This window comes from Mobula birostris, chromosome 32 (genome assembly GCF_030028105.1).
Source record: "Mobula birostris isolate sMobBir1 chromosome 32, sMobBir1.hap1, whole genome shotgun sequence".
Classification (NCBI taxonomy): Eukaryota; Metazoa; Chordata; class Chondrichthyes; order Myliobatiformes; family Myliobatidae; genus Mobula; species Mobula birostris.
The window spans coordinates 21,691,333-21,706,570 of NC_092401.1; the positions used below are offsets into that span (position 1 = coordinate 21,691,333).

The 15,238-nt window shown below is 38.8% G+C and overlaps 1 protein-coding gene across 1 annotated transcript in view; it reads right to left on the minus strand.

The window, feature by feature from the left end:
* Positions 1-15,238, minus strand: part of LOC140191078 (uncharacterized) — a 170,143-nt gene that overhangs the window by 60,833 nt on the left and 94,072 nt on the right. Inside the window, exons 12-13 of the mRNA XM_072248155.1 lie at positions 10,871-11,383; positions 424-855 (exon numbers count right to left, since the gene is read on the minus strand). Coding sequence (XP_072104256.1) covers positions 424-855; positions 10,871-11,383 — 945 coding nt within the window. The remainder of the gene's footprint in view (positions 1-423; positions 856-10,870; positions 11,384-15,238) is intronic.

The following is a 15,238-nucleotide window of genomic DNA, read 5'->3' on the forward strand; positions in this document are numbered from 1 at the left end:
TGTTGAGAACATGCAGAACACAACATTACATTGTTTACTCTTATGCCTAATTGAAAGATGACATGGTCCTGGAAAAAGAGAGATTAACACAGTTCGATCTTCCAAACTTGAAATTTGCAACTATAAAGCTCTGTGAGTGCTTAGGAATAAATTACTTGTGTTACTAAGCTAAAAATTCGAACTGTTCTTGCAAGTACTGCATGCTCACCACCAGCACTCCCCACCCCCCCGCCTCCCTCAAACCGTTTCTCACAGATTCCTACTGCAGTGGATTTCTCTTTACCTTTCCATTGCAGAGAGAGCAGAATGGCCTGACGCACAGACATCTATACAGATGCCACCAACTCACCCCTTGGGTCAACGTGACCAGAGGAACATACAAAATACAGTATCTTGCCCACCTATCACTAATTAAGACCTTACACAGATTTATAGGTGACGTTGGCCAATAATTTTCTGAAGTCAGCCCATTATTAGGCGTCGAGGCCTGAGAAATCCCAGGTTCCATTTGCATTCTCATAGTAACGTGCTTCAGCTTTTTCTGTGTTGACATTGAAGGGGATGTTACAGATGTTTTCTTGTCTGGTGCCCCTAATTTGAAATTGCTCCTTTCCGCTTTGAGGGCAGACACTTTAGGATAGCTGTGTGGTTTCTTCATCGGCAGCATGGATGATAAAGCGCTCTGGATCCCTTTTTTCTTAATGAATTCATTCAGAGCTTCAATCGGAGATCCTTTAGAATCCACATCCACCGCTCCAAAGTGCCTCAAATGAGCTCGGGAATGGCTCGACAGCCCCTTCCGGGTTTCAAAGCAGGCACCACACAACCGACAGCTTATGTGTTCACTGTTTACTGCTGTGAATGAAAGAGAGAAGTCGTATTTAACACCGTTAGAACGGCATCTGTGTTATGTTCATTAACCTCTCACATACATCAACCTTGCTATTCCCAATGTAATCTAGGAAACATTCTGTAGCTCCAAGGATTAAACCAGTAACCATATTTTACAGTATTTAGACTTTCGGGGTTTAACTAATGATGGAAATTTAGGGCTGAAGCAGGTGATACCTGGTATCAGACTGAACTTGCCTTTTATATCAATTCAACTGGAACCATAACAGAATCTATAACTGAGTAGTGTGGATAGGAAATAAATTAAAATCAGCTATTAGTTTCATTCCTGGTCAGTCAATAGGAACTCATGGTGGAAGAATCTTATGCACAGACTCTGAATGAGAATGCTGGGTTCAGCTAATTTGTCCATTTAGTTCAGCTGCCAACTTGGAGCTGGGGGACTTCCAGCATGCACAGAGCTTTTGCCAAGAAACCACACGTGTTCCCTTTGTATCCGAGCCATTCCACATGATAAACATCATTGCTTATCAGTGTTGTTTTAGGTAAAGAGGTGCAGAAATACTGAAGGCACCAGGCACATCTCTGGGCCAAAGGTTTGCTGCGCATGACTGAAAAAAAAGTTAAAGTAAATAAAACTAAACAATATGTAACAAAATACAACTGACAAGCTGTCTACAGCAGTTTTGCCAATGCCAGCTTGTTCATCCTATGTTCTCATAAGTTTCGTGATCAGAAAATCTATTATTTTTTTGGAAGTGGGGACGAGAGGAGGAGAAAAGACTGACTTGCATGATGTTATTTCAATTGGGACATTAATTATAAAACAGTTATGTCAGTACCGTGAAGAGTCCACATCACAGGACAGCAAATCTATAATGCCAGATGCACAACAACCCCTTGCCTTCCACCTCCAGCATCCCCATCAAAAGTAAAAGACAGTGGTTTATGAGGCAACAGAACTCAAACAGAAAACAAAGTCTCAAGAGAAACAGACAACTGCCACCATTATAAAATAAAGGTCACTGAAGTACATGGAAACAAAGCACCACAGACAAAAGGGTCCAAAGCACAACCATGCGTACAGTAGCATAAATGAAATATACACAGCCAGGCAGGTACCAGAGCAAACATGAACAGCTTTAACTGTGAAAGCAATGCCATCTACAAAGTGCAGTTTAAAATTGAGTTGGTGCCAGTGTTAGGTACGTGCATTAATCACACCAGAAAATACTTGGGATTTTTAAAAATGCAAGATTACGATTATCAGGATATGAAGTTAGTAAGTTCCCCATCAACTTTAATACTAGATGATGCATCTGACACAAAGCTAGCACTTAAATTTAGCTAACATTAAATGTAATTTCAAAACTTCCATGATCACACATCTATCCTTGTTAATTTCTGACCTAATTAAGAACCTGTTGAAATAAAATCCCTGAGGTGAACTGAAAATACTTGCAACAGAATAAAAATATAAAACAAAGAAATTTTAAAGAGGACTGTGCTACACTGGCAGCTGCAACATGAAGATAGTGTAGTTCAACTAAGAGTTATGTTTGATTACTAATGTTAACAAGAAGCAAACTCTCTCCCCACCCCTCACAGACAGTCTCAACTGGAAGTGTAATGATAAAAGTCAAGAGGGGCATGAAAAAGGTTTAATTGATACTTAAGACATAGCTAGATTCAAAGAAAGACGTGTCTGAAATGTTCCAAGAGTTGCTATAGATCTTTACAGCACTAAATCCAGAGAAAATTAATAGTAGAATAATGTATGTATATATATTTGTAAATATATCCTTCTCTCTCTCTCTCTCTATATATATATATATATATATATATATATATATATACACACACACATATCTATGTCTACATATATACACACACACTACATCTATGATAATCAAATCATAAAATCTTAATTTAATAAATGTAGACTTACTGCATGTCTATCAGACTTTTGAATTAAGATTATGCACAAGAACATTCTGTCATAAAAATGTGTGAACAAATTTTCATTGGGAATTCATATGATCCTCAAAATATCACATATATCAGTTCCAGTATCCCTAATCACATAAATGCAATACTCACCAACCCTCACGATGTAAGACAGAAGTGACAAATAGACACTACTTATACACTGAAACACACCATGATCACAACATAAAAAACAGTTGGGTATTTTTTAAAATGCAAAATTACAATGATCATGATATGAAGTTATAAGTTCCCTATCAACTTTAATATTAACAATGCATCTGACACAAAGCTGGTGCTTAAATTTAGCCACTATTAAATGAAATTTCAAAACTTCATAGCAGAAGTTGGGATCAAATAAATGAGTTAATTGCTTTTCACTCAAAGCAAATTCTATTGCTGCTAGAAACAATGAATAAAAAAATGATAAAGCCTAATACAGACCACAAAATCATGACATCCCACAAGTCATGGATGACATATTTTTCACATCCTATTTACAACAGAAATGTCTTTATTTGTGGAAGAATGGCTCTTCCAATCAAAGAGCAAATCATCTTTAATCAAACCCATGCTGCTGTTGGTTGTAGCAAGTCAATAACAAAATTGACACCAAGCTCCAATAAAACGTCATAACACTCTATGTATATCAGCAATCTTCTTTATAGAAATAGATTTGGCATATAAAACAAAGCATACCATTATGTGTGTTTCTTATTGATAGAATTATCTAAACTCAAGGGATTTTGCAGATGCTGCATATCCAGAGCAACACATACAAAATATTGGAGAAACTCAACAACCCAGCCAGCATCTATGGAAATGAATATAACAGTCGACATTTCGGGCTGAGACCCTTCCTTAGCACTGGAAAGAAAGGGGGGAAGAAGCCAGAATAAGAAGGTGGGGGAGGGAGGAAATAAGAAGCAGGGAGGTGATAGGGGGAAAATGTCATGGGCTGGAGAGGGATCCTGATAGGAAAGAAGAGTGGACCATGGAAGCAAGGGAAGGAGGAGTGGCACCAGAGGGAGGCGATAGGCAGGTGAGGAGAAGAGGAGAGCCAGAGTAAGGTGTTGCTCCTCCAACCTGAGAATGGCTTCATCGTGGCTGGAGAGAAGGCCACGGACCGACATGTCGGAATGGGAATTGGAATTAAAATGGTTGGTCAACAGGAAATCTTGTTTTCTGCAGAGGGAGTGTAGATGCTTGATAAAGTGGCCCTCCCAGTCTACATCAGGTCTCACCAATGCAGAGGAGGTTGCATCAGACCACCCGATTCAGTAGATGACCTTAAAAGATTTGCAGGTGAAGTGTTGCCTTTGGACCCTGAATGAAAGTAATGGAGGAGGTAAATAGGCAGGTGCAGTACTTCTTCCACTTGTAGGGATAAGTGCTAGGAGAGAGATCAGTGCGCAAGGAATCACAGAGGGAGTAATCCCTGTGCAAAGCACAGATAAGTTTGGTGGTAGGATCCCATTGAAGATGTGGCAGAGAATGGTGTGCTGGATGCAGAGACTCATGGGGCTGTAGAAATGTCGTTACACTTCTCTGGTAAAAACTGATAGGTTGTGTGTCAGTACTCCAATAATCTTCAACTCTAAACTTAACTAATCCAGGGAAAACTGCAGGTTTTGACAGCTACACTAGTGACTTACAAAAGGTGCTAGATAAAACCTACGATTAAGAAAATTACAGGCTGACTATTGTACAAAATGAAATGAAGATTGATGTTGCTAAAAATATCAAGGATGGTAAAGTACAAGTTAAATACGGAAAATAAAAATTCCGTATACTATAGCAGATCCAAAACTTACCATCAAATTACCTACTCTCAAATTACTTACAGGTCTCATTTAAAATGAAAGGAATGCTCACACTATCTCTCATTCAGACAAATACTATCACTGTCATGTTAAAATTCTGCAGTGCCAAGGCTTGATAGAAATTTGGATATTTATGTTGATTTGGTGACAAGACCATTAAGTCTTGGAGAAAGTACAGGGAAATGTCACAAAGCAGGACGTGAAACAATGAATTTGCATGACACTTTGAAGAACACAGTTCAGAGGAAGTAAATATAAAGTAACCTTTTAGAAATGTACAGTACAAAGACATTCAACAGCAAAAATCCCAGACATTATTTTAAACGTGCCAAATTACAACTGAAATTGGTGATTAGGCAAGTTAAGAACAGAAATATTTATTTCAGAAATGTCAATAATTAAAGTAATCTGGATAAAGGTTAAAATACTACACTCATTTCAAGAGGTTGTTATACCTTGAGAATGAAAACTGTTTATATATCATCTCATTCAGCTTTAAATAGCTTGTAATAAAGGACTGAAAACCTTCAGTTTTTCTAAATGGTACTTTTGAGAAGTTATAGAAACTGTGTGTCTGTTGCTAGAAATAGTGATCCCTTTGGCTTTTCAATTAAGCATGAAAGCATCAAAATAATACACACACACGTGAGAAATTTATAGGGATGGAAAGGAGTCACTTAGTCCATTAGGTTTATTGGAAAGTTATCTCTATTTCCACTATTTCAGTATTCCAGACTATTTCCACACCTTGGCTCTCAGTATGCAGGCTTCAAGGCAAAGCACTTGTTCATTCAGGTACTTCTTAATTGTGATATAGCGTTCTGGCTCCACTACATTTTCAGCCAGCAAATTCTAGCACTTTTAGATTTGGTGCTAAAACATTCTTGTTCAAGTCACCTCCAATCTTTCTACCTTTTACATTAAATCCATGTTTCCCAGTCACTAACCACTATGCTAAGGAGGATAATAAGTCAACCTTATCTGGTCCAAAATGAATTATGGTAGAAAACTGAATTTCAGCAGAGAACGGAGTTTTCTGTAACACGATTAAAACAACCACAACCCCAGCTTCTTCTATTCCGAAGAAAACAATTGTGATTAGCTAATCTCTATCCTTAACTAATATTTCCCTGTATTAGCATTAGAAAGAAGATTCACAAGAATTTTTCCTGTGACTAGAATTATACCATATTATATATTATGCAGCGCCAACATAACATCACTACCCTTGTATTCAATATTTTGGCTATTAAAAGCAAAACATCTTTGTCCTTCAACCAAGAACGAACAGACTGGGTCTTCCTTGAGAAAAAGTTGAAGAGTTACCAAAAAGAGATTTTAAAGTCATGAAAAGCTCTGATCATGGAAATCCTCTTACAAATAGAAACAAAAGGTCATCAATACAAGATCGTTACCAAAAAAATCCACTATGAAATTCAGAAGAATTTTTATTACGAAAAGAATGGAGAAAATAGGGAACTCACTAACACACTGAAGGAAAGCGTGCAAGTCCATTTCAAGGCAGATTGGACAAAGGGGAAGGGAATACATTATACTGACAAAGTCAGATGATGAAAGATTTTGAATGGAGCATAAGTGTCAGCAAAGACAAATTGAAGCCAAATGGCCTGTTTCTGCCATGTATACTGCGCATAAAGGGACAGAAAAAATAGGCCACAGAGTGCCCCAAGTCTGCATCATAAGATTATGGCTGATCTACACCAATCAGCATGTTCCACAGCACCCAACTTCCACACTGACTAGGAATCACTCTCAGCCTTGAACCTCAGCTCTCTGAGGTGGAGAATATGTAAGATTCATAAAAGAAAACCCATCCTCATTGCCAAATTAAATAAGCATCCTTTTATCCTGAAATTATACTCGTAAGTTTTAGATTCCCCAAACCCCAACAGGAAAACTATCTTCTCAGTATCTAACTTGTCAAGACCCTCAGTCATATTTGATTCTTCTAACCTCTAATGTACACATTCAATCTTCCTCTATAAGACAATTCATCCCAGGAATCAACCCATGTGTCCCTTCTCTAAAATGCCTATGAAAACATACCCCTCCTTCAATAAGACCAAAGCTGCAGGCAGAACACTAAGCTGTCTCACCAAATCCATATGCAACTTTGTCAAATTGTGGACATGCGTCAACATCCATCAGTTATTTTATAATGTACACTAAAAGTGCTATAAATATTTTTAGTAAATTACCATCTACTGTGTGTCCCTTACCTTTAAATACCCCCTTATGTATTACCTCATATTTCTCTGGAATCAATTCAGTTGATTTACTGCTATTTTTCTGTGGACTCTAACTTTTTCCCACACTGTTAACCAAGCTCTCAATTTTGGCACCATCTTCAAACTTAACTATGGTCAATAAATTTAAGCAGATATTTATTAAATATCCAGTCATTAGAACTTCCAGAAACCATTACCTTTTGCTTTCTGGCAGTGAATCAAGTTTGCATCCAATCTGTCACTCTTACAAGCCGCCATATTCAAGTCTACTGACGACACCATTGCTGTTGGCTGAACCAGCATATGGGGGGAGACTGAAAATCTGGCTGAGTGATACAATAACACCAATCTCTTACTCAATGTCAGCAACACCAAGGAGTTGATTATTGACTTCAGGAAGAGGAAAGGGCCAGCAACTTAAATCCCTTAGTGTTATCATTTCAGAGGACCTGTCCTAGGCCCAGCACATAAGGGCAATTACGAAGAAAGCACCGTACTTCCATTGCAGTTTGTGAAGATTTGGCATGACATCTAAAACTGTGACAGACTTCTATAGATTTGTAGTGGAGAACATGTTGTTTGGTTGCATCACAGCCTGGTCAGGAAACACCAATGCCTTTGAACAGAAAATCTTACAAAATGTAGTGGATATGGCCCAGTTCATCACGGGTAAAGCTCTCCCCACCATTGAGCACATCTACAAGAAGCATTGTTGCAGGAAAGCAGCATCCATCAGATACCCCCACCACCCACATCATGCTCTCTTCTCATCGCTGCCACCAGGAAGGAGCTGCAGAACTCATAACACCCAGTTTAGGAACAGTTATTACCCCTCAACTACCAGGTTCTTGAACTAAAGGAGATAGCCACTCAACTTCACTTGCCCCATCACTGAACTGTTTAAACAACCTATGGACTCACTTTCAATGACTCCTCATCTTATTTTATTGATATTTATTACTCTTTTTTTTTGTATTCGTGCAGTTTGTTGTCCTTTGCACAATGGTTGAACACTCAAGTTGGTGCAGTCTTTCATTGATTCTATTATAGTTATGGATTTATTGAGAATGCCCACAGAAAATGAATCTCTGTATATGCTGACCTATTTGTACTTTGAGAATAAATTTACTTTGAACTTTGATTAAACACATTTCTGTTGATGCTAATACCTAGTTTGTGATTTGTTTATCATTGAATTTGGGCTTTTAAAACTGAAGGTTTATGAAGATTACATCAGCCATTTCTTAGAATACTGGAAGTTTCTATAGCACCCAGTTATGTTAAGCATTACAACACACAGGTTTCCTCAAAAAGGGCAAGAATAAGAAAGGAAGACATCCTTGATAGCAAAGCTAAGTGAGTTCCACATGCCCAAGCTAAAAAAATAAGTACTTCTACTGCTTGCTCTTTTTTAAAATAAACTTGAGATGGGACAGGAGAAAAATGTTTTCAGAAATATGATAAAAACTCAACTATGAATTTGTAACAATGATTATGATCCCCTAACTGCAAGCTAAAAGTTTTTTTTCAGAATTTTTGAGATCGGCAGTGGTCCCTGGCACTTTGTGTGCACACACATTCAAACAACCCCAGCAAATTAACTGTTTTATGTGGTTAAGATCAAATGCCAACTTGAACCTTTAATTTCAAGTCTAGAAGCTAAAATTTTTCATTAAAGAATAAATCAGGTAACAATGACACAGGCACAATTTTATCCTATTCTTGGGATGAGTTTCAATGGTTTACAATTCCTTTCTTTACAAGGATGGTATCACAGGACTGTTGCATATTCTGAATCTATACTTGAATAGGGTATAAAACAGGAGGAAGCAAAAACCACAAGTGGTACGAACGACATTCCATTTAACAGACCTTCTCTTCTCCCATGGATGCGAGATGCTCATTAATGACCTCTGTCCAATTTTCATCCGTAATAAAGACTCACTTACTTGTCTTAACTGTAGTAAGCTATTTAGACCCTAGAGCCTGTTCTGCTATTTGATGAGTTCCTCAACTTATCTATAGCGACTATCAAATACCTTCAAAACTTCACCCCATGGCCTTCCAAATTCCAGGATATACGTCCTTGTTTGTGTTATCCTCAAAACTTAATCCAAGTTCAAGAATACCGCTGGCAAATCTCAATTTCAGTCCAAATATAGCAGAAATATTATACCTAGAACTCCATATACTAACCACGACTTTATGTAGATGTGCTATAGCTTCTATCCATCAGTTATCTGATTAAAGAGTGATATTTCTTTAGCCTTATTTTCTTTACCCATCCATAACATTTTTATGAGATACATGCACAAACCTTCAACTCTTCAGACCTCTGCAGCCTGTAGCTTTTCACACAGAAAATGGATAACCTTACACTTGAAATCAATTTGCCATAGTTTTGCCCATTTGCTTTATCTATTAATATCTAATACAACACTTCCATGTACATGACTTACTACGTTTCTACCTTTTGTGATGTGATTTTCTACCCATAACCTATTTATAAAACAGTGGCACCAATGTAGATCATTACAAAGCATAACTAGTTACATCCTTCCAATTTGACAGGTGATATAACTTTTACCCAAATTCACCCTAATGCTCTGTATATGGAAACCAGCTTTATTCATTATCCCTCTCACTCCAGCTCTGTCAATTTGCCAGCTAGATCGCTAATGTGTCAAGTTCCTCAGGCTTCAACTTTTAGTTAGCAGCCTGAAAATCTATATAATGTCAAATGTTAAATTTGAAACTAGAGACCAAAACTTGTAAAATTAACCTTTCTCTGGATCTGACCTACTTCAAGACTCCTCACTGAGATGGAAGCCCTCTAGTACCACTTTTAATAAGTTGTTGCCCTCAGTTCTGTGAACACCAGGCGAAGTAACAGATTCCAATCAATTGACAACATTATGCTTAAGAAAAACTTGTCATTTCTCTACCTCAATTAGGAAATATAGAAGTAAGATTGTGACTAGAACTTTTTGCTGCAATATGCTACAAGCCAAGAACTTATTCAACTTTTATGAAAAAAAAAGTTGGCTGCCTGAATTTTATGCAAAGTTCTTTCAGTCTAATGCACCTGGAAGTACATAGTCTCTCTCAAGCAACACACATCAAAGTTGCTGGTGAACACAGCAGGCCAGGCAGCATCTGTAGGAAGAGGTACAGTCGACGTTTCAGGCCGAGACCCTTCGTCCTGAAACGTCAACTGCACCTCTTCCTACAGATGCTGCCTGGCCTGCTGTGTTCACCAGCAACTTTGATGTGTGTTGCTTGAATTTCCAGCATCTACAGAATTCCTGTTGTTTGTCGTCTCTCTCAACCTCATTCTCCTGCCTTCTTCCTGTAAGCTTTGACACCCTTGCTAATCAAGAAACGACCAACCCCCGCTTTAAATATAACCAATAACTTGGCCTCCAAGCTTGATCTACAATGATGTACCCTTGAAGTGTAATGTCTTGAAGCCCAGGCACGAAAAAAGCATAGGTTTTTTTTAAAAAAACTAAAGAAATTAAACATGCCACTATCTTTGTTATTGAAAAATCCAGGTTTGCAAACAAAGCCCATAGTGGAAAAATCAAAAAGTGAAGCAACAGAAAGAGGTAATCAGGAATTAGTGAGGGCCTTAGAAACTTAAAATTTCATGAAGGAGTAAAGGAAGGTTAATGACAATGAGGTTTTGACATGGCGGTAAAGAACCAATGACGTGTGATGAATCCTGATTTTGAGTGAAATGGGAAATTATTGTTGATATCGCTCCTTCTCCACAAGATACAATCAAGTAATTAAACTCCTCCATCCCCAAGACTGAGTTAACAAAATGCTGATGACTCAATAAATTTGTTCAATTCAGCCAGTTTTGCCATCAACGGGAATTTAATTTTTTAAAACATAAATACCACTGGGACTTTATAAACTAGGTCACCTTAAAACCCAATAGTGACCTTAACTTACTGAGGTTTAAAGGTGTATTATCATCTTGAGGAGACCAAAACAGTTTTTTTGATAGTAGTTCTCCTGATGTCTGAGGAGTATTCATCAATGATCTACCTGCTTTCCCTGGCTCTGGAGATTTACTGGATACAGGCTTTGGTAGAATGGGATGCACTTTCTTGAGTGTTGATGTCTGAGAATGACTCTTGGGAGGGCTGCTGATGCCCAGCTTTGGTGATTTAGCTGCTGGTGTTGTTTCACCTTGACACTCCTCTCCAAGTGGTTTTCCAAGAGCCTCTTGCTTTAACCCAGACATGTCCTTTGGCGCATAGCTTTGTGGTTTATCATTAGCCAAAGCTGAGGGTAAAACATTGGGTATCCCTTTTCTTTTCATCAGTTCGTACAATGTACCAATGGGGGCACCGCTGCTTTCTGAATCTGGTACTCCAAACTGCCTCAGGTGGAAGCGTGCATGACTTGACAATCCTTTACGAGTTTCAAAGCAGGTGCCACATAACTGACAGGAATTCAGCACTAAAGCAAAAAAAAACACACAGACATGGTCAATTCTGACATACATGGAAAGTTTTGATAATTTAAAATTCTTACCAGTCAAAATACTGTGTTTGTTGAGCCATGATCCTATAAACAACCTTCTTTCCCAGGTTGTATCCTTTCAGAAAATACATATGCCCAAAATAATGCAAAGCATGGCTTATCCAATTTCAAATTCTATAGGTTCTTTCTGCATGTGGAGCAAAAATATGAATGTGACATTGTTATTACAGTAGCTTTCAACCTCTGCTTTTATCCACAATCAAGGCATTTCTTAGCTCAACAGTTCATCTTTAGCATTTCTGGAAAAGATGTGCATTTCAACATCACCTCATCATTTTGCTCAATTGTTATGTGCCAAATGCCAAAATTCCTGAGCAATCAAACAAATGTTCATTCTTCAAAAACATTTTTAAAATGCACTCTAGTACTGCATATTTTTAGCCTGGACTGACACTTCACAGCAGTCCGGAGAACATGCTGCCTTTCAATTGAAATGTTAAATCCTGTCCTCGTCCTCCCATGTGTGCAAGATTCCTTCACTTCATTTTTAAAGAGAAGGAGAATTATTCCCGGTCAGTATTTGACTCTCAATCAACATCACTAAAAATATCGATTATCTAGCCTTTACCATGCTGTCGTTTGGGAAAAGAATGTTGTGCACAAATTGGTAACCATAGATGCTTTATTGCAACAGTGACCAAAATATTTTATTGGACTTTTGATGTCATGAAATGAATGTGAAGAGCAATGTATAAATGTTGGTGACTTAAAATGTCACCTTTTATGACAAGATAATGGCCTAAATCAACTTGCCGAAAACAGTGCTAATTCATTTTTATGAAAAGGTTTCTAACCTGCGTATAACACTCCCACTGTTAACATCTTCTGGATAGACCACAAAACTAGTTTTTTCAGTTCTTTTATGTCTGTTTTTCATCTTGAATGTGTTTCTGGAACCGTTAGAGCCTGTGATTTGCAGTTTAGAAATCGTCTGGATGATCCAACTCTTTGCTGTCTCTGAGAGGATTCCCGGAGGCAGCGAACGTGAACCTTGTGGCGAGGAAATTGTGGGTGGCTGTGAGCGGTGCTTGACCCCATTGTTTGCTGATTAAAGTGACAAGGGAGATTGAAGCATCGAGGTGAATGTGGAAGGTCACGCTGGCTGCCTGCCCACTGATTACTGGTGGGATCGCTCTGCTGCCGGAGAAGGGGCCTGTGTGGCCTGCCAATGTGTCCAAAAGATGTTACCAGTGTTTTTCTGCATTATGGATATGGATTTGGACTATAGACCTTTTTCCCCAGTCTTAAAGCTTTATATTGTGTGTTTTCACCTGCCCTTTCTCTTTTTTTTGTGTGGGGGAGGGGGATTTAGGAGTCGATGTTCTTGTGGCATTTTCTGCAGGGGGGGAAGTCTGTGGGTCAAGGTTCTTGTTGCATTTTTTTGGTTAGTTTGTCCAAGGAGAGGGGGATTATGGAGACCAATGTTCTTTCTGCATTTCGCGTGGGGTAAGGGTTTTGGGGCAGGGGATTGATATTCTTATTGTGTTTCCTGTGGGAAGGGGTGTTTGGGGGCTGGTGATTGTGTTGCCGCTCTTTTTTTCCTCTTGGTTTGGTGGCTCTCTTGGGAAGAATCACAGAGTTATATACTTTGATAATAAATGAACCACTGAACCAACTGTGTTAACTGATATGATTGGAGATCCACCTACATTTGTATTCAGATTGGTTTTGATGATAAACAAGCTGAGAAAACTAAATAAACCATCATCTCACTTACATGACTAACCTAAGTCTAGTGAAGCTGTAAAATCTCCATCTTTTCCTGCAGAGGCATAAATTACATTAACAACTTCAAGTTGCAGCATTTTCAGTTTTACGTGAACCAAAACATTGAATATAATTGTAACTAATTAAGCACAGGTTTCTTTCTCTCTATTCAGTTATTTGTAGAAATGGGAACAACATTGTTCTTACCATTCACACCATGCTACTCTTATCTAAACAGTGACTGCATGTACACAGCATCAAAAACTGAATTTCTCAGTAAGTATCCCATGAGTAGAATGTGCTGTCTGAAAGACAAAAGTGTTTTTCTGTGATACTATCACCACTAAGAGCCTTTTCCACTTCCACGGGACGAAGTGTAAGCAATAAAGGTAGTGTTCTGTTTGTAATTTAAACCCTCCACCCTATATTAACAATATTTTTGTTAAATGCTGGCAAATATTTCGAATTTATTTATTTATACAGTTCAGCTGCAAAGGTCAAGTTCCTGCTGTTAAGGATAATGCCGATTCCACACGCTGAAAACGCAGCTCTATAATTCATTCTTATGAATAAAAGCAAAACTGTGCAGAAACAGACATGAAGCTTTTTAAAGGCTTAAATGTTTCTTCTCTCTATTAATTTCTAAACTGATGCAGGCAAGTAATAATGATCTCCAAAAAATGGAACCCTCTCAGTGACAGGCATCATATTAAGCACTCATGGATGAAATGCAGCATTGTCCAAATCCACAACAGTCCTCTGCTCTTTATGCAGCATCAATTTCGATCACAAAACATTGTTTTGATTTTCCATTTCCTCTTCGAGCCATACGACTCCTTCAAGCAGGAATTAACACCTGTTGCATTTATGCCCATATAGTCTACTTACTTTCAACAGTATCAATGCAGGGAGCAGGTTCAATTTCATTTCATAAAGTTGAGATGGATTTCAGGAAAGGTCTCCAAGAAAGATCCTGAGAGGCAGGATTTATGAACATTTGGAGAGGTATAATACGATTAGGAATAGTCAACATGGTTTTGTCAAGGGCAGGTCCTGCCTTATGAGCTTGACTTTATTTTCTGAGGATGTGACTAAACACATTGATGAAGGAACAGCAGTAGATGTAGTGTATATGGATTTCAGCAAGGCATTTGATAAGGTACTCCTTATTGAGAAAGTAAGGAGGCATGGGATCTAAGGGGACATTGCTTCGTGGATCCAGAACTGGCTTGCCCACAGAAGGCAAAGAGTGGTTGTAGACGGGTCATATTCTGCATGGAGGTCGGTGACCAGTGGTGTGCCTCAGGGATCTGTTCTGGGACCCTTACTCTTCGTGATTTTTATAAATGACCTGGATGAGGAAGTGGAGGGATGGGTTAGTAAGTTTGCTGATGACACAAAGGTTGGGGGCGTTGTGGATAGTGTGGAGGGCTGTCAGAGGTTACAGCGGGACATTGATAGGATGCAAAACTGGGCTGATGGAGTTCAACACAGATAAGTGTGAAGTGGTTCATTTTGGTAGGTCAAATATGATGGCAGAATATAGTATTAATGGTAAGACTCTTGACAGTGTGGAGGATCAGAGGGATCTTGGGGTCTGAGTCCACAGGATGCTCAAAGCTGCTGCGCAGGTTGACTCTGTGGTTAAGAAGGCATACGGTGTATTAGCCTTCATCAATCGTGGAATTGAATTTAGGAGCGGAGAGGTAATGTTGCAGCTATATAGGACTCTGGTCAGACCCCACTTGGAGTACTGTGCTCAGTTCTGGTCGTCTCACTACAGGAAGGATGTGAAAACCATAGAAAGGGTGCAGAGGAGACTTACAAGGATGTTGCCTGGTTTGGGGAGCATGCCTTATGAAAACAGGTTGAGTGAACTCGGCCTTTTCTCCTTGGAGCGACGGAGGATGAGAGGCATCGATCATGTGGATAGTCAGAGGCTTTTTCCCAGGGCTGAAATGGCTGCCACAAGAGGGCACAGGTTTAAGGTGCTTGGGAGTAGGTACACAGGAGATGTCAGGGGTAAGTTTTTACGCAGAGAGTGGTGAGTGCGTGGAATGGGCT